This window comes from Pristiophorus japonicus, chromosome 2 (assembly GCF_044704955.1).
Source record: "Pristiophorus japonicus isolate sPriJap1 chromosome 2, sPriJap1.hap1, whole genome shotgun sequence".
Taxonomy (NCBI): Eukaryota; Metazoa; Chordata; class Chondrichthyes; family Pristiophoridae; genus Pristiophorus; species Pristiophorus japonicus.
In genome coordinates, this window is record NC_091978.1 from 102113642 (window position 1) to 102134641 (window position 21000).

The 21000-nt window shown below is 41.8% G+C and overlaps 1 protein-coding gene across 5 annotated transcripts in view; it reads right to left on the minus strand.

Annotated features, from left to right (window-relative positions):
- Positions 1-2584: 2584 nt before the first annotated feature.
- Positions 2585-21000, minus strand: part of pigo (phosphatidylinositol glycan anchor biosynthesis, class O) — a 52528-nt gene continuing 34112 nt past the window's right edge. For 2 of the 5 annotated variants that reach the window (XM_070868432.1, XM_070868436.1), the window contains exons 9-11: positions 20579-20766; positions 17891-17961; positions 2586-4139 (exon numbers count right to left, since the gene is read on the minus strand). In XM_070868432.1, the coding sequence (XP_070724533.1) occupies positions 4010-4139; positions 17891-17961; positions 20579-20766 (389 nt within the window). In that variant the 3' untranslated portion in view covers positions 2586-4009. Of the gene's footprint in view, positions 4140-17890; positions 17962-20578; positions 20784-21000 lie in introns of those variants that run through there. The other 3 variants (XM_070868437.1, XM_070868438.1, XM_070868439.1) reach the window with 3 other exon arrangements.

Below are 21000 nucleotides of genomic sequence, written 5' to 3' on the forward strand. Positions count from 1 at the left end.
CGAGTTTTACATACAATCTGTCAAGAAGCGATATATTACAATCCCGACTGTGAGGTGGGGGGACTCTCGACTCCTCACAACCTCCAAATACTGATAAGCCCTTTAATCTAGATCATTTTGTGTGTCAGATCAATTCACAACCTTCAGTATCCACTTTAGTGAACATCTGTCTACTTCCACTTCAGTGACATCTTTATCCCCTTACAATACTCTACCCCCTTACACTTGCCATAGAGGGAGTGCAATAAAGGTTCACCAGACTGATTCCTGGGATGGGGGGGGGGGGGGGGGGATTGTCCTATAATGAGAGATCGAGTACACGAGGCTTATATTCTCTAGAATTTAGAAGAACGAGAGGTGATCTAATTGAAACATACAAAATTCTTACAGGGCTTGACAGGGTAGATGTTTCCTCTGGCTGGGGAGTCTCAGACCGGGGGGGGGTCAGTCTCAGAATAAGGGGTTGGCCATTTGGACTGAGATGAGGAGAAACATCTTCATGCAGAAGGTGGTGAATCTTTGGAATTCTCTACCCTAGAGGGCTGTGGAGGCTCTGTCTTTGAGCACATTCAAGACAGATCGATAGATTTTTGGATGTTAAAGAAATCAAGGGATATGGGGACAGTGCAGTAAAGTGGGGTTGATGTAGATCAGCCATGATCTTATTGAATGGTGGAGCAGACTCGAGGGGCCAAATGGCCTATTCCTGCTCCTAATTCCTATATTCCGGTGTCCTATGTTAACACTAACTGAAATTAGTGCGTGAACATATACACCAATATTCCAAAATCAAATTGTTAGCAACGTTTAGCAAGTTTATTTAAAGGTAATCGATATTTTCACGTGTACGACGAGATAGTAAAATTACACATAATCCTGATCACTTGGAAGCAATTTAGAGTGTTGGGTCCTGCTCTCGCCTGCCAAAATCGCTCACTATTCCAGAATCATTCTGGAATGTAAAGATAAACACCGGCTTCTATTCTCCAGTGCTAACCGTCTTTTTAAACCCCTCTTCCCAGTCTCCACCCTCGCCTCGACAATAAGTGCGAGGAGCTCATGATCTTCTTTATCTCCAAGATTGAGACCATCTGTTCGGCTGCCTCTGCCTTTCCTTCCCCTAGCCCACCGGCCACACTTCCTCGAAGGATCCCTCCTGACATCATATCTTTCTCCAGTTTCTCTCCGATCTCCCCTCATGACCTTTCCAAGCTCATCATGCGACCCACTTCCTGCTCCCTTGACCCTATTCCCACCAAACTGCTGACCACCCAACTTCCTTTTCTGACTCCCATGTTAGCTGACATTGTTAATGGTTCTCTCTCCTCAGGTACTCTTCCCCCTCTCTCTCAAATCAGCCGTCATCACCTCTCCTCAAAAAACAAACCCTCGAACCCTCCGTCCTTGCAAACCACTACCCCATTTCCAACCTCCCTTGCCTCTCAAGTCTTTGAACGTGTTGTCGCCTCCCAAATACGTGCCCATCTTTCCCGCAATTTCATGTTTGAATCCCGTCAATCCGGTTTCCGCAGTACTGAAACGGCTCTCAAAGTCACAAATTACATCCTTTGTGACTGTGACAAAGGCAAACTATCCCTCCTTGTCCCTCTTGACTTGTCTGCAGCCTTTGACATGGTTGACCACTCTATCCTTCTCCAACGTCTCTCCACCGTCGTCCAGCTGGGTGGGACTGCACTCACCTGGTTCCATTCTTACCTATCTAATCGTAGCCAGTGAATCACCTGTAACGGCTTTTCTTCCAGCCCCCGTATTGTTACTTCTAGTGTCCCCCAAGGATCTATCCTTGCCCCCCTCCTATTTCTCATCTACATGTTGCCCCTTGTCGACATTATCTGAAAGCACAGCGGCAGTTTCCACATGTACACTGATGATACCCAGCTCTACCTCACTACCACTTCTCTCGACCCCTCCACGGTCTCTAAATCGTCAGATTGCTTGTCTGACATTCAGTTCTTGGTGAGCAGAAATTTTCTCCAATTGAATATTGGGAAGACCAAAACCATTGTTTTCAGTCCCTGCCACAAACTCCATCCCTCTCCCCAACTTCTGTCAGAGGCTGAACCAGACTGTTTGCAACCTTGAGGTCATTTGACCCTGAAATGAGCTTTCCTCCTTCAAGAAGCACCTGAAAACATACCTCTTTGACCAAGCTTTTGGTCACCTGTGCTAATTTCTACTTACACGGCTCAGTGTCAATTTTTAAAATCTCATAAATCGCCTTGGGACGTTTCACTACGTTAAAGGTGCTATATAAATACAAGTTGTTTTGTTTAATGTGGTAGTGCTTCAATTGGGGTCAGACCAGAGTTGGAGGAAAATTAATAACAGATGGGAGAATAAAGGCCACACATTTCCCTGCACAGAAAGAGGGAAAAAACAGCCTTAAATGTCCATTGAGCCAAGCTCCATTAGACCACCTTGTAGTTCAATAGCAAAAGGGCTGATGTGCGGCAGAGAGATAAGTAAATGATGTACAAGAATTATGGCCCAAATCATCATGCAAGAATTTGAGATTTTCCAGAAATAAATACAGCAAACAAAATCTGTATTTAACTTTTATTTTTAAATTTGATTAAAAATATGCTTACATTATGGAATTTCAAAAACAAATCATTCAACATTAAATTTGCAAGACAAAAAAAAAACATCTATAGCACTAAATTAACAGCTACGCACCATTATCTACAGCATTCATTTTGTCTCATTGATTTCTGGGGGAGAAAACATTTAATATGCACTGCCACAGTAAATCTTTAATAAAATGCAGCTTTTCCCCAAGTAATCCTTTGTAATCAATAAGTTATTAATTTATTACCATATTTACAAAAGTTTTAAAAATGATTAAACCCAACTCTAACATAAGGAAATGTTTGTGCTCTGGAAACACAAGGTTATATTATAAGTATTTCATCTTTTAAAATGGGAGCAGCACAAAATCATACATCCTTCAATGTAAATCAGTTTTGCATTCTATGATCGATACTCTGCTCGTATAACAGCGAATAATTGAGGTATAAAAGAAAACAAAGTACCTCCCTACATAAAAATCAATTGTTTCATTTGTCTTGGATTTAGCGATCCCCTTATGTATTCCAAAAACGGAGGCATATATTGCTATGAAACCCAGAATGTGATTTATTTGAACTAATGAAATTGCTATGCTGCATAGCTTCCAAGGATTCCATAAAATACATGTGTGCACTTGGTTTTAGTTGTAAAAATGACTGCATGATAGTAGAGCAATTCCTCCAACAGGTTTACAATCAGGACCATCATTAACAATCACGTTAAAATGTAGTACTTGCATATTAAAAGTTCTGCAACACTTGTTTTTGTTTTGTCATGAATAGTGCGAGGCAGTAAGAATTTGGCACTCGAGGAAAACCTACATTTCCGACAGTAATGTAAGCCCCTTCCATTCCACAAGATGGGAACAGTTCTTAAATAACTTTAAATAAAATGATGCCAGATACAAAATATACAAACAGAAGTGATACAGTTGACTGATTTTAAATTTCTCTTTTTTAAAAAAAAAACAGTGAAGTACTTTATGCATAAAAAGCAGAAGACCTAACACAATAGTAGGCTGGATGCTTTTATATTGGAACCATTTCTGCTGATGCTCTTAAGAACTTACCACTAAGTCCTACAAAAAAAGTGTTAAATCGACACTTTTATCTAGTACAAATACATTCTCAAGTAATCATTTGTCAACCCTAAGAAACGGCAAAAAGTTCAATTTATGATTCACAGTGGTTCAAACCTCTTACCACTCAGTATACAATGAAACTTCAGCATTTGTTTGTTAGCTACACAAGGCATTAAGGTAAATTGTGCTTCTTTTACAGCAGAAACTCCTGATGTCCACGGATACAGTACAATAAGGCAAGGTTAATTTTTCCCTTGGTTTGCAATTTAGTTGACAAGCTGTCCCATTATAACTATCTCCGACAGTCACTGCTGAGCCCTGGTGTAGTAGTTTTAATAACTACCTTGATTGCTTCAGAAGGAGTTCTTTAAACCACTTGTTGACAGCAACATCCACACGCATCATGAAGCAAAAAGTGATAAGAAGGTAGATACTTGTCACAACAAAGCCCAAAGCCTCAAAAAGAAACCTGGGAAGGTAAAGGAAAAACATAATAAACCTGGGAAATGATCGGTACCTCGACATCGCCACAGAATGCACAAGTGAGAATGCTTGATTGTTAACCACTACTTATGGGAATTATAACAAAGTGAAGGGTTAGAAACAATTCATGTGGGCCACGGTTGCAAGAGAGTTGTGCAAGCCTCATGCTTGTAGTTAAATAGCCTGTTTATTGTGGTCAAATATTATAATACTTTAGTATCACATCACCCTTATATTAGTATGGGCTACTGCAAACGCTGAGGGCACTTTAACATTTTCTATATAGCTGAAGCTGCTTTCAACCATCTCCGACATTTTCCCAGCATTTTAAAATTATGAAGTGAAGGGGAAAGAAAGAAATTTGTGGGTGAACCCGCAGAATCATCGAAACATACAGCACAGGAGGGGGGCATTCGGCCCGTTCATGCCTGTGCTGGGTCTTTGAAAGAGCAGTCTTGCTTACTCTCACATCCCCACTTTTTGTCTGCAACCCTGCAAGTTCCTCATCCTCAAGTGCCTGTCCAATTCCCTTTTAAAGTTATTCATGGAATCAGCTTCCATCACCTTTCTGGTACAGCGTTCCAGATCCCAACAATTCCCTCAAGTGAAACAAGTTCTCCTCATCTCCCATCTAGATCTTTTGCCAATGACTTTGAATCTATGACCTCTAATTATTAACCCACTCACTAGAGAGAATAATTTTTCTCTATCTACTCTCTCAAAACCGATCATCTTGAAAACTTCTGTTATGCAAGAACATAAGAATTAGGAGCAGGAGTAGGCCATTCGGCCCCTCAAGCCTGCTTCACCATTCAATGAGATCATGGCTGATCTACCTCAACTCCATTTTCCTGCACTATCCTCATCTCCCTTGATTCCCTTAATATCCAAAAATCTATCGATCTCTGTCTTGAATATACTCATAGACTGAGCCACCACAGCCCTCTGGGGTAGAGAATTCCAAAGATTCATTACCCTCTGAGTGAAGAAGTTTCTCCTCATCTCAGTCCAAATGGCCAACCCCTTATTCTGAGACTGTGATCCCTGGTTTTAGGCCAACATACCATTTGCTTTTTTTAATTGCTTGCTGTACTTGCATGTTAACTTTCGGTGATTTGGGTAGTGACACCCAGGTCCCTCTGAACACCAACATTTCCCAATCTCTCACCATTTAAAAGATACTCTGCTTTTCTATTTTTCCTACCAAAGTGGATAATTTCACATCTCTCCACATTATATTCCATTTGCCATGTTCTTGCCCACTCACTTAGCCTGTCTATATCCCCTTGAAGTCTCTTTGCATCCTCCTCACAACTTACATCCCCACTTCGCTTTGTATCATCAGCAAACTAGATTATATTACATTTGGTCCCCTCATCAAAATAATTTATGTAGATTATGAATAGCTGGGGCCCAAGCACCAATTCTTGCTACAGTTACAATCCCCACTAGTTATAGTCTGCCAACCCGAAAATGACCAGTTTATTCCTACTCTCTGTTTTCTGTCCGTTAACCAATCCTCAATCCATGCTAGTGTATTACCTCCAATCGCATGAACCCTAATTTTGTTCAATAACCTCGTGAGGCACCTTATCGAATGCCTTCTGAAAATCCAAATACACCACATCCACTGGTTCCCTCTTACCTATTCTGCTAGTTACAATCTCAAAAAACTCTTGACAGATTTGTCAAACATGATTTCCCTTTCATAAATCCACATTGACTCTGCCCAATCCTATTATTCTTTTCTAAGTGCCCTTTTATCATGTGCTTAATAATAGATTCTAGCAATTTCACTACTACTGATGTCTGGCTAACTGGTTTGTAGTTTCCCATTTTCTTTCTCCCTCCTTTCTTAAATAGTGGGATTACATTGGTTACCTTCCAATCTGCGGTGAACCGTTCTAGAATCTATGGAATTTTGGAAGATGACAACCAATGCATCCACTATCTCTATAGCCATCTCTTTCAAAACCCTAGGATGTAGGCCATCAGGTCCAGGGGAATTCAGCTTTCAGTCCCATTAATTTCTCCAGTACTATTTTTTTTTACCAATTCTTTCAGTTCCTCATTCTCGCTAGACCCTTGGAACTCGTTTTTCGTGTCTTCTTCCGTGAAGACAGACACAATTTGTTACATTTCTCTGCCATTTCCTTATTCCTCAATATAATTTCTCCTGTCGCAGCCTGTAGGGGACCCACATTTACTTTTGCTAATCTTTTCCTTTTTACATACTATTAGAAGTATTTGCAGTCTGTTTTTATGTCTCTCTCTCTCTCTCTCTCTCTCGATTACTCTCATATTCTATTTTCCCTCTCTATTAATTTCTTGGTCCTCCTTTGCTGAATTCTAAAATCCTCCCAATCCTCAGACATACTACTCTTTTTGGCAACATTATGTGCCTTTTACTTTGATCAAATACTATCTTTAACTTCTCTTGTTAGCCATGGTTGGACCACTTTTCCTGTGGAGTTTTTGTGCCTCAAAAGGAATGTATGTTTGTTGTAAAATATGTATTAATTCTTTAAATGCTAGCCATTGCTTGTCTGGTCATATCTTTTAATGTAGTTTCACAATCTACCATAGCCAACTCTCTCCTCATACCTACGTAATTTCCTTGCTTTAGATTTTAAGACTCTAGTTTCGGATTTAACTAAATCCCTTTGAAACAATGAAAAATTGTATCATATTATGGTCACTCTTCCCTAAGAGCCCCTTTACTACAAGGTTATTAATTAACCCTCTCTCATTGCACAATACTAGATCTAAAATAACTTGTTCTCTAGTTGGTTCCTCAACATACTGATCGAGAAAACCATCTTGACAAGGTGGATGCAGAGAGGATGTTTCCACTGATGGGGGAGACTAGAACTAGAGAGCATAATCTTAGAATAATCTTAGAATCCATGAATTTGTCCTCCACACTATTATTGCAAATTTGGTTTGTGTAGTCTATATGTAGATTAACGCCCCGCATGATTATTGTATTACCTTTGTTACATGCCCCTCTAATTTCTTGATTTATACTGTGGCCTACATTCCCACTGCGGTTTGGGGGCCTATTACCGTATATACTCGCGTATCATGCGACTTTTGAAGACCTAAATTGTAACCTAAATTTGGGGGGTCGCATGATACGTGAGATACAAAATTTGCGGGTGTGAAGTGCTGGCCAAGATTAGGCTGTTAGGCAGACCGTATCCACGTTGAATCTCGGCAGGTATCTCCTGGGCTGGATTGCAGCCTCTATTGTCACTTGTACTGTATCTTTGCTGTGGTCTAGAGATCGCCATCTACAACTCCCTCTGAAGTTTGCTGCATTATTAGAGGCTCCATCTATCTCAGCCCATGCTTCTTTTACCCGCAAACACAGTAGAGGCTGTGGCTGAACGACGCTAGTCAAGCCAGCTGGAATGATTGCTATATCGGTGTTCGATTCGCGAACAGCTTTCACAACAGAATCCACTCGATGTTTCATGATTCGGTTGTTAAGGTTTGTATTCAATCGTTGTTATGTGTTAGGGTACTTGTTACGTGTTGGGTACTTGTTAAACTTGTTTGAAAGCCTAGCCTAGTGGCATCTGGTATCTCAAAAAAGTGACTCGCATGATACATGAGATATATGATAAAGTCATGTTTTGGGGACGAAAATTTAGGGGTCGCATGATACGTGAGATCGTAGGATACGCGAGTATATACGGTAATAACTCCCTCCAATGCCATCTGCTCCTTGTTGTTTCTTAGCTCCACCTAAACTAATTATACTTCTTGATTTTCCGAGCTAAGATCCTTTCTCTTTACTGTCTTTATCCTATCCTTTCCTTTATTATCGGGGCTAACCTGCCTCCTTTTCCATTTTGCCTATCTCTTCTAAAAGTTAAATATCCTGGAATATTTAGTTCCCAAATGTGGTCACTTTGCAACCACGTCTTCATAATGGCTATTAGATCAAACCTATTCATTTCTATCTGCGCTATTAATTCTAGTTTGTTGCGAATGCTTCGCGCATTGATATAGTCTCTTTAGCTTGGACTTTTTTCTATTTTTCCCTAAAATCATCTCAGTCAGTAATGCCCTATTACCTTTTTATTACTCTCTCTATCTCTTCCTGACCCACTGCTTATTTTTACCCAAAACTCTGCTCTGCTCTAGAGCCTTGGCATTTCGCTTGCTGCTTTTAAATTTATTCTTTCCTGAATCCTCCCACCATGCCCCTTCATTAGTTTAAAGCCCTGTCTATTGCCCTCGTTATTCAGTTTGCCAAGACACTGGTTCCAGCCCTGTTTAAGTATAGCCCATCCCAACGGAACAGCTCCCTCTTTCCTCAGTATTGGTGCCAGTGCCCCACGAAGCTAAACCCATGCCTCCCACACCACTCTTCGAACCATGCATTTAACTTTCTAATTTGCTTATCCCAATACCAATTGTTGGGTTACCACTTAACCTTCTCTCTTCCAAGAATCACATTCCAAACTTTTCCAACATCCCCTGTATCCTTTTAAAGGCCTTTACATCTTTCCTGATGCGTGGTGCCCACAATACTCCAGCTAACGCCTAACCACTGACATAACTAAAAATAGCAAATATTGGAAATCTCAGAAGGTCAGACATCAGTGGATAGAAAAAGAGTTAACGTTTCAGGTCGATGACTCTTCGTCAGAACTGGCAAATGTTCGAAAAGAACACATTCTTAAGTAGGACTGAAAGGGGGAAGGGAAGATAAAACAAAAGGGAAAGTCTGTGATAGGGTGGCAGGCGGGAGAGATTAGAAACACAAAAGGGATGATGGGCCAAATTGAAATGGTAATTGCAGGAGTTAGAAAAAGGTTAGTCTAGATAGGGTGTGAATGGCAGAATAATGACCAGCTGCCACTGGAGACAAAGAGGAAAAAAAACATAAGATCCGGGGGGGGGGCGGAAGGGAGCCAAAGATGGGTAGAGGTTATGCTCTGAATATGTTGAACTTAATGTTGAGTCCAGAAGGCTGTAAAGTGCCTAAACAAAAGATGAGGTGCTGTTCCTCGAGCTTGTATTGAGCTTCATTGGAACAGTGCAGGAGGCTGAGGACGGAGATATCAGAGTGGGAGTGGAGTGGAGAATTAAAGTGACAGGCGACTGGAAGCTCAGGTTCACACTTACGGACTGAATGGAAAGTTCCCCAAAGTGGTCACCCAATCTGCACTTGGTCTCCCCAATGTAGAGCAGACCACATCGTGAGCAGCGAATACAGTATACTGAATTGAAAGAAGTACAAGCAAATCACTGTTTCACCCAGAAGGAATATTTGGGGCCCTGGATAGTTGGGAAGGGAAGAGGTAACAGGGCAGGTGTTGCATCTTCTGCACTTGCACGGGAAGGTGCCGTGGAAAGGGGAGGAGGTGCTGTGGGCGAGGAGGTGCTGCGGAATGGACCAGGGCGTCCCTTCAGAATATTGAAAGGGGTATGCAAGATGTGATTGGTGGTGGGATCACACTGGAGGTGGCAGAAATGGCGGAGGATGATCCGTTGAATGTGGACGCTGGTGGGTGAAAGGTGAGGACAGGGGAACCCTGTCGTGGTTCTGAGAGGGAGGGGAAGGAGTGAGAGCAGAAGTGCAGGAAATAGAATGGACACGGTCGAGGGCCATGTTAACCACGGTGGAGGGGAATCCTCAGTTGAGGAAAAAGGAAGACATGTCAGAGGCACTAGTGTGAAAGGTGGCGTCGTCAATGCAGATGCGACAGAGACGGAGAAACTGCGAGAATGGAATGGAGTCCTTACAGGATATGGGGAGGAAGTGTAGTCCAGGTAGCTGTGGGATTCAGTGGGCTTATAGTGGATACTGGTTGATTGTCTCCATTTCTGGGGCTAGGCTGAGAACATAAGAACATAACTGAAGCAGGAGAAGGCCATACGGCCCCTCGAGCCTGCTCTGTCATTTAACACAATCATGGCTGATCTGATCATTGACACCGGTCCACTTCGCTGCCCACTCCCCATAACCCCTTATTGTTGAAGAAACTGTCTATTTCTGTCTTAAATTTATTCAATGTCTCAACTTCCACAGCTCTCTGAGGCAGCAAATGCCACAGATCCACAACCCCGAGAAGAAATTTCGCTTCTCAGCTTTAAATGGGCAGCCCCTTATTCTAAGATTATGCCCTCTAGTTCTAGTCTCCCCCATCAGTGGAAACATCCTCTCTGCATCCACCTCGTCAAGCCCCCTCATAATCTTACACGTTTCGATAAAATCACCTCTCATTCTTCTGAATTCCAGTGAGTAGAGGCCCAACCTACTCAACCTTTCCTCATAAGTCAACCCCCTCATCTTTGAATCAACCTTGTGAACCTTCTCTGAACTGCCTCCAAAGCAAGTATATCCTTTCGTAAATATGGAAACCAAAACTGCACACAGTATTCCAGATGTGGCCTCACCAATATCCTGTACAACTGTAGCAAGACTTCCCTGCTTCCATTGGCCTTCCTGATCACTTGCTGTACCAGCATACTAACCTTGTATGTTTTATGCACAAATACCCCCAGGTCCCGCTGTACTGCAGCACTTTGCAATCTTTCTCCATTTAAATAATAACTTGCTCTTTGATTTTTTTTCTGCCAAAATGCATGACCTCACACTTTCCAATATTATACTCCATTTGCCAAATTTTTGCCCACTCACTTAGCCTGTCTATGTCCTTTTGCAGATTTTGTGTGTCCTCCTCACACATTGCTTTTCCTCCCATCTTTGTATCGTCCGCAAACTTGGCTATGTTACACTCAGTCCCTTCTTCCAAGTCGTTAATATAGATTGTAAATAGTTGAGGTCCCAGCACCGATCCCTGCGGCACCCCACTGGTTACTGATTGCCAACCCTTGAATGAACCATTTATCCCTACTCTCTGTTTTCTGTTCCTTAGTCAATCCTCTATCCATGCTAATACATTACCACCAACCCCATGAACTTTTATCTTGTGTAGTAACTTTTTATGTGGCACCTTGTCAAATGCCTTCTGGAAGTCCAAATACACCACATCCACTGGTTCCCCTTTATCCACCCTGTTCAAGTTACATCCTCAAAAAATTCTAGCAAATTTGTTAAACATGACTTCCCTTTCATAAATCCATGCTGTCTCTGCCTGACCGAATTTTGCTTTTCCAAATGTCCTGCTACTGCTTCTTTAATACTGGACTCCCAAGATCTTCCCAACCAAAGATGTTCGGCTAACTGGTCTATAGTTTTCTGGGTTTTTTTAAAAAAGGGCCGTTACATTTGCAGTTTTCCAATCTGCTGGGACCTCACCAGAATCCAGGGAATTTTGTTAAATTACAACCAGTGCATCCACTATCCCTACGGCTACTTCTCTCAAGATCGTACAATGCAAGCCATCAGGTCCAAGGAATTTATCCGCCTTTAGTCCCATTATCTTACCGAGTACCACCTCCTTAGTGATTGTGATTGTTTTAAGTTCCTCCGCCTCCCCCCCCCCCCCCATCACCCCTTGACAATCCACTGTTGGAATATTATTAGTGTCCTCTACCGTAAAGACTGATACAAAATATTTGTTCAGAGTTTCTGCCATTTCCATGTTCCCCATCACTAATTCCCTGGTCTTGTTCTCCAAGGGACCAACATTTACTTTAGCCACTTTTTTCCTTTTTATATACCTATAGAAACTCTTGCTATCTGTTTTTATATTTCGTGCTAGTTTACTTTCATAGTCTATCTTCCCTTTCTTAATCGTTTTTTTAGTCATTCTTTGCACATAAACGCTTCCCAATCTTCTGTCCTCCCACGAGTTTTGGCCACATTGTATGCCCTGGTTTTTAATTGGATACCGTTGTTTATTTCTTTAGTTAGCCACAGATGGCTATCTTTTCTCTTACGCCCTTTCCTCCTCACTGGAATATATTTTTCTTGAGAGTTGTGAAATATCTCCTTAAATGTACACCACTGTTCATCAACCGTCCTACACTTTAATCTATTTTCCCTGTCCACTTTAGCCAACTCTGCCCTCATACCTTCATAGTCTCCTTTATTTAAGCTTAGTACGCTGGTTAGAGATCCAATTTTCTCACCCTCCATCTGGATTTGAAATTCAAGAAAGGGAAGGGAAGGGCAGAGTCGGAGATGGACCATGTGAAGGTGAGGGAAGGATGGAAGTTGGTCGCCTGTCACTTTAATTCTCCACTCCACTCCCTTTCTGATATCTTAGTCCTCGGACTCCTGCACTGTTCCAATGAAGCTCAAGATTTCATCTTTTGTTTAGGCACTTTACCGCCTTCTGGACTCGACATTGAGTTCAACAATTTCAGAGCATAACCTCTGCCCATTTTTGGCTCCCTTCTCCTCCCCCGCTGCCCCCCACCCCCCCTCTCCTGATGATACGGGTTTTTTTTGCTTTGTTTCCAATGGCAGTTGGTCATTACTCCACCATTCACACCCTATCTAGACTAATCTTTTTCTAACTCCTGCCATTACCATTTCAATTCAGCCCATCATCCCTTTTGTCTCTCTAATCTCTTCTGCCTTCCACCCTATCACAGACCTTCCCTTTTGTTCTTTCTTCCTCTCCATCTTTCAGTGCTTAAGAACGTGTTCTTTTCGAACATTCGCCAGTTCTGACGAAGGGTCATCGACCTGAAACGTTAACTGTTTTTCTCTCCACAGATGCTGCTTGACTCCGCTGAGATTTCTAGCATTTTCTGTTTTTATTTCAGATTCCAGCATTCATCGTATTTTGCTTTTGCACTGATTTATAAAGTTCGAGCATGATTTCTTTGATTTTATATTGTGTGCCCTTATAAACCCAAGTAATCTATATGCTTTTTTAATCACTTTATCAACCTCTAATTCTGCCCTTTTGAGCATCCTTGATTTATAAATCGCTCAACCATTGGTGGCCGTGCCTTCTATTGCCTAGGCTTCAAGTTCTGGAACACCCTGCCTAAACGTCTCTGCCTCTCTTTCCTCCTTCAAGACGCTCCTTAAAATACCTCTGACCAAGCTTTTGGTCACCTACACTAATTTCTACTTATGCGGCGCAGGGTCAAATTTTTATCTCATAATACTGCTGTATTGATATCAATAATTTCTATTTATATAGCGCCTTGGGACATTTCACTACGTTAAAGGCGCTATATAAATAGAAATTATTGATATCAATACCACCTTTAAGGAGATGCTGCAAAGTCATAGTAGAAAAGGAGGTAGTTGAGATACTGGATGGGATAAAAATTGATAGAGGAGTTACTAGAAGGGCTGGCTATATAAGTCAGCAGGATCTGATGGGATGCATCCTCGGATGCTGAGGGAAGTAAATTGCAGAAGTACTGGCTATAATCTTCCAATCCTCCTTGGATACAGGGGTGGTGCCAGAGGACTGGAGAATTGCAAATGTTACTCCCTTGTTCAAAAAGGAATGCAAGGATAAACCCAAGACCAGTCAGTTTAACCTGGGTAATGGGGGAAAGCTATTAGAAACGATAATCCGGGACAAATTTAACAGTCACTTGGACAAGTGTGAATTAATTAAAATTGTGTTTAACTAACTTGATTTAAGAGTTTTTTGATGAGGTAACAGAGAGGGTTGATGAGGGCAATGTGGTTGATGTGGTGCACATGGACTTCCAAAAGGCATTTGATAACATATCACATAATAGGCTTTGCCAGCAAAGTTGAAGCCTATGGAATAAAAGGGACAGTCGCAGCAAGGACATGGAATTGGCTAAGTGACAGGAAACAGATAGTAGTGCTGAATGGTAGTTTATCAGACTGGAGGAAGGTACACATTGGTGTTCCCCAGGGGTCGGTACTAGGATCACTGCTTTTCTTGATGTATATTAATGACTTAAGACTTGGGTGTGCAGGGCACAATTTCAAAATTTGCAGATGACAAAACTTGGAAGTATAGTCAACAGTGAGGAGGATAGTGATAGACTTCAAGAGGATATAGACAGACTGGTAAAATGGGCGGACACGTGGCAGATGAAATTTATCGCAGAAAAGTGCGAAGTGATGCATTTTGGTAGAAAGAACGAGGAGAGGCAATATAAACTGAAGGGTACAATTCTAAAGGGGGTGCAAGAACAGAGAGACATAGAAACATAGAAAATAGGTGCAGGAGTAGGCCATTCTGCCCTTCGAGCCTGCACCGCCATTCAATTATTTCATGGCTGAATATGCAACTTCAGTACCCCATTCCTGCTTTTTCACCATACCCCTTGATCCCCCTAGTAGTAAGTACTACATCTAACTCCTTTTTGAATATATTTAGTGAATTGGCCTCAACAACTTCCTGTGGTAGAGAATTCCACAGGTTCACCACTCTCTGGGTGAAGAAGTTTCTCCTCATCTCGGTCCTAAATGGCTTACCCCTTATCCTGAGACTGTGACTCCCTGGTTCTGGACTTCCCAAACATTGGGAAGATTCTTCCTGCATCTAACCTGTCGAAACCCGGCAGAATTTTAAACGTTTCTATGAGATCCCCTCTCATTCTTCTGAACTCCAGTGAATACAAGCCCAGTTGATCCAGTCTTTCTTGATATGTCAGTCCCGCCATCCCAGGAATCAGTCTGGAGTACCTTCGCTGCACTCCCTCAATAGCAAGAATGTCCTTCCTCAAGTTAGGAGACTAAAACTGTACACAATACTCCAGGTGTGGCTTCACCAAGGCCCTGTACAACTGTAGTAACACCTCCCTGCCCCTGTACTCAAATCCCCCCGCTATGAAGACCGACATGCCATTTGCTTTCTTAACCACCTGCTGTACCTGCATGCCAACCTTCAATGACTGATGTACCATGACACCCAGGTCTCGTTGCACCTCCCCTTTTCCTAATCTGTCACCATTCAGATAATAGTCCGTCTCTGTTTTTAACCACCAAAGTGGATAACCTCACATTTATCCACATTATACTTCACCTGCCATGCATTTGCCCACTCACTTAACCTATCCAAGTCACTCTGCAGCCTCATAGCATCCTCCTCGCAGCTCACACTGCCAACCAACTTAGTGTCATCCGCAAATTTGGAGACACTACATTTAATCCACTCGTCTAAATCATTAATGTACAATGTAAACAGCTGGGGCCCCAGCACAGAACCTTGCGGTACCCCACTAGTCACTGCCTGCCATTCTGAAAAGTACCCATTTACTCCTGCTCTTTGCTTCCTGACTGCCAACCAGTTCTCAAGACCTGAGGGTACATGTGCACAAATTGTTGAAGGTGGCAGGGAAGGTTGAGAAAGTGGTTAAAAAAGCATACGGGATCCTGGGCCTCATAAATAAAGGCATAGAGTACAAAAGCAAGGAAGTTATGATGAACCTTTATAAAACACTGGTTCGATGTCAACTGAAGTATTGTGTCCAATTCTGGGCACTGCACTTTAGCAAGAATGTGAAGGCCTCAGAGAGGGTGCAGAAAAGATTTACAAGAATGGTTCCAGAGATGAGGGATTTCAGTTACAAGGATGGACTCGAGAAGCTGGGGTTGTTCTCCTTAGAGGAGAGAAGGTTAAGAGGAGATTTGATAGAGGTGTTCAAAATCACGAGTAGTCTAGACCCAGTGGATGGAGAGAAAGTGTTCCCATTGGCGGAAGGGTCGAAAACCAGAGGACATAGATTGAAGGTGATTGGAAGAACCAAAGACGGCATGAGGAATAACTTTTTTGCACAGCGAGTGGTTAGGATCTGGAATGCACTGTCTGAAAGGGAGGTGGAGGCTTTCAAAAGAGAATTGGATAAATACCCAAGGGAAAAACATTTGCAGGGCTACAGGGAAAGGGCAGGAAAGTGGGACAAGCTGAAGTGCTCTTGCAAAGAGCCAGCACAGGCCGCCTTCTGTGCTGTAACCATTCTATGATTCTAACTTTTTCCGTGGCTAACTGCTTACACTTTATATGTTTGTTAAATGTATTAGGGTTCAATTTAATGTTGTCTGCTCAACTTTTCTCGTTAACCTCTCTTTGCCTCCCGTATTAACTATTTCAATTCCCTCCTATACTTTGCAGAATCTTGCTGGTTATTAACTGAATCTTGCTGCTGACATTTGTCATAAGCCTCCTTTTTCTGTTTTATTTTAACTTCCCCCCCCCCCCCCGGTGTCATCCAGGGCAGATTAACTTTGGATGCTCTAGCTTTTCCCTTTAAAGGAATATGCCTAGTTTGTACTTGAAATAACTCTTCCGGGGAGGATGTTTCCCCGAGCTGGGAAGTCTAGAACAAGGGGGGTCAGTCTCAGGATATGAGGTCGAAAATTTAGGACTGAGATGAGGAGAAATTTCTTCACTCAGAGGGTAATGAACCTGTGGAATTCTTTACCACAGAAGGCTGTGGGGGCCAAGTCACTGAATATATTTAAGAAGGAGATAGATAGATAGATAGATAGATTTTTAGACACAAAAGGCATCAAGGGGTATGGGGAAAAAGCAGGAATATGGTGTTGAGATAGAGGATCAGCCATGATCGTACTGAATGGCGGTGCAGGCTCAAAGGGCCGAATGGCCTACTACTGCTCCTATTTTCTATGTTTCTCTGAATGCCCTTCATTGCTCCTACTGCTTTTCCGTGCAATTGCCTTTTCCAATCTACCTGTCTCTTCTTAAATCACAGGAATTAGCACTTCCCCAGTTGAGCATTTTTCATCTGATATCTTCTGGTGACTTTCCTTAAGTACTTCAAACCAAATTATTTCTCTCTCTCCCTCTATCACTGTTAGCTAGATGATCTACTGTAACACATGTCACTTGCCCTATTTCATTTCCCAGAACCAAATCCAACACTGCTTCCTTCCTTGTTTGACTGGAGACATATTGATTGAGAAAGTACTCTTGTGCCTTTTCCAAGTGGTATTTCCTTTGCCCCATAGTTGTTCTGTGATCTTAACATTTTAACAGTGTATATTAATATAACTTCCCCACACTGTCAGGTTCAGTAAATCCTCCACATCAGTTTTCCAGATGAAGTAATTACCTCTCTGTTGACTTAATCTCTAACAGTTATAAAATGCACATCACCGTGTTATTTCACATTTTGTCTAAAAGCAGATTACACAGCTAGTTTATAATGATATAGAAGTATTTTGAGCCCATGCTGGTATAAAGGTGACAATATAAACCATTAAAGCTCTACATCACACCATAATTTCAATTTCTAACGGCACTGTCTTTTTAAAAATGTAATTAACCAATCCTAGTATCTCATCTAAAGTAATTGCAGCACTAATTAAACAGTCAAGCAACTGTTATATTGGAATCACAGCAGGCGAAATGAAAAAGCAGTAAGTTGCATAAAACATCCAATTATAGTTTTTCCTTTATTTTGGTTGGGCTTTGCGTGTCATAAATAACTAGATTCAAAAGGACATGCACATATTTCCATTGGAAAGAATAAATAGAACCCCTTTATTAAGTGTAAAATGTTTTAATTTATTTTGGCCTGTTCTTAAATGTACGACAAGATGGTGCGGAATTTATACAAACTTTTCTCCATTTCTGTAAAAATAGTTTAAAATTATTTACTTGCAAAAAAAGTGTTGAATTTTGCACTATATCATTGTGATATGAAACTATTTCATTGTCGACATTGTGAAAAATTCAAACTGGCATCACCGAGGGCTTCTAAGCAGCTCTAATGCAAGAGTAGTAAAATCAATGTCTCTCCTTAAAAAAAAAATCAATTCTTAGTAAGTTGTGTAATTCAAGTCCTATGCCTCTTGATTGCTATTAGTTAACTGCTCACTCATGAAGCATAACATACTTTGGTGCGAAGATCTTCCACACCATTAAGTGTCTCCTCAATACAGCAGCAGCACACACAGAAGCAAGGAGCTGTGTAGAGAAAGAAAACAGCTTATTCTATTTTTCCTTAAATCTCAAAAGAACGAGAACATGTAAAACATTTAATTCTAAATAAGTCTGTCTTCAAAGGCATAGTAGGTTTTTATGGGCATCTCCTTTTCTACGTAATTTTCAATGTCATTTACAATATTTGTATCAAGTAAAATCTGCTAATTACCACTTGATCAGTTAGTTTAAAGAACTGTGTTTAATTAAAGACACAGTGCCCCACAGTTAGTACTTAACTCAATGGGGTCAAGTTTCGGCCGGCCGCTAGAACGGCGCACATCGGAGAGGCCCACCTAATTTATAGAACAAAAATTGCGCTGAATACTTACCTCGCGATTCCCCAATAGCTGTAGGCCCAATTCCACCTCGCGCAGCGCAGCAGGAGCTGCTGGGGGCGGAGCTACAGCCCTGTGCCGAAAACAGTGCCGGCAGCTGCGCGCGTGCACAGTGGAGGCTGCGCGCGTGCGCAGTAGCTGCCGGCGTCCTGTCTCCGGGGCGATGACCCTATTCCCAGGCCGAAGGGACGTCACCCCTATCCCCGGCCAAGTGGCCTGCGCATCTTAACTCGGCGGCGGGGCCCGCCTGACCGGCCTCTCGCTGGGGCGGGCCCCGCCCGAAAAGTTGGTGGCGGTGGCAGCAGCCCGGCATCGTCGTCTTCTCTCTTTCCCCCCCTCCCCCAATCTTCTTCTCTCCCCCCCTCCCCCAATCTTCTTCTCTTCCCCCCCCTCCCCCAATCATCTTCTCCCCCCCTCCCCCAATCTTCTTCTCTTTCTCCCCCCCCTCCCCCAATCTTCTTCTCTTCCCCCCCCCCTCCCCAATCTTCTTCTCTTCCCCCCCCCTCCCCCAATCTTCTTCTCTTTCCTCCGCCCCCCCCCCCCCATCATCTTCTCTTCTCTTCCCCTCAGTACTTCAGGTGAGTAGAAATAATTTTTTATTTGTGATTTTTAATTTTTAATTTTTTTTATTTTTTTATTTAAATTTATTTGGATTGATTTATTGGTTTATTTATCATTTATTATTGATGATGGCTCTTTATTTGTAAAAGTGAAGTGTTTAGTGTTTGTTAACCAACACCCCCCTCTCCCGCCGCCATTCCCTACGCCTGATTTGTAACCTACGCCTGATTTTCTAAGTGTAGGCAAGGTTTTTCTGAGCGTACAAAAATCTACACTTACTCCATTCAAAGTTAGTTTGGAGTAAGTTTTCACTGCCTAAACTTTCAAAACGGGCATAAGTGGCCAGACACGCCCCCTTTGGAAAAAAAAATCTGTTCCAAACTGAAACTGTTCTAACTGACTAGAACTGGAGCAAACTAAATGCCGAGAATTGCAATTTCTAAAATACTCCATTCTAAACCAGTTGTTCAAAAAAAAAGGAACTCAGGCCGAAACTTGACCCCACTATTTCCAATCTACTTATGCAAGCTATCTTTTGAACTGAAACATTTTCTTCCCAGTAATATCAATCAAGAAAATATTTACTTTTTGCCCTGTGGTAGATTTTAGAAGCATGCCATTTGTGTACTCACACCATTAACTTCTACTTTTCACCTTTAGATTCTAATTATGGAATTTGCAGGAACTCTGGCGAACAGCATTGGCCAGTGGTATATGTGCACAAAATCACATACTCCAGAAATTTATCTCTAGTACAAAGACTGAAACTCATCTTTTACAGGACATTTCCTAGTTTCTAAATATAGTGCAGTCATCTCAATTTTTAATACTTCAGTGTGAACACATAGTGGATTGAGCAGCTTGTTCATTCTCCACGATGACACCTGCCTCGGGTGAAAAGTGAGAATGGAACAAAACTGTCCCCTCCCAACTGCATAGTACATAACTATTAAAAATAAATATGACACTGATTTTGAGGCAGTAATCTCACTTCATTGTTCAGATTATTATAATGCTCTCAAGCTTCTCTCTAGCACTGTTAGCCAAATCGCTCCTCTTCTTTTCCTGTGTGTTCATTAGGATGAACAATGACAGCGCCAATGCAAACATATCACTTTTGGTCACAGGACATCCAGTGTCCGCATCAAGTACTCAGTCCATTAGAGCATAAGATGGACAGTAGCACCCTCTCCTCTAGCCTAATAATGTCCCTTTGTCTACATCCCAGAGCAGCAGCTCCTAATAAATCACTTCCCACAATCATATTTCTTCAATACGAAGCTGTATATCTGAAAAATGTAATTATGGGGAAACTGTGGTATATTGGAACAAACTTAAAACGCTACTATGCAAGAAATGAGTATCTGAACATAACACAAGGATACAAACAAAAACACAACCACTGCACTGTGAACTATATTCTGCAGTGCTACAGAATGCTCCAGGAAAATCTCTGGCTTGCTGACAAGTGCAATTTATCTCGGTATTTTTAAGCACAGAGCGACCAGAGGGTCAAATTAATAAATTCTTCTGGCTACACCCTATTGTCACATTACCTAATATTTAAAATGTTTGCAATATGATATACATTATGCAGTTCGTCAAATTAAATTCATTATGGCTGATTCAGTATTTACTGACAGCACCGCTGCAAAATTACCGTAACTTCATGACTTTTGTATTGAACAGACAATATAAAGTACCTGCACACCGTAGACAAACAAGTATCGCATTCCCAGTTGTAGCATGGCTACAGAAAACATCTGAGGATTTCCTCGCAACCTCATCTCCATCACCTGATCCTCATCTCCAGATTCCTTTTTGGTGCTCTTGTTTGTAGAGCGTTTCACTTCACGAACAAATGGCCAAAGCAGCAACAAGGGACATCCAACTACCTCAAGAATATAACTGAAAAGTCAGTTAAAAGTTTCAATGCATTTATTGCAAGGCTGATACTTTCTCATTAATGTGCTTTTAGCTACCAGTTCTTTATCTTATATAAATGCATGCCTAGTCATCCAGTTACCCAAGAAGTCGGTGTTAATTAAATGCTGTCACATGATATGCATTATACCTTCAGATGGCATTCTATAATAATTTTCCCCCCTTTTCTCCACTCCTAGAA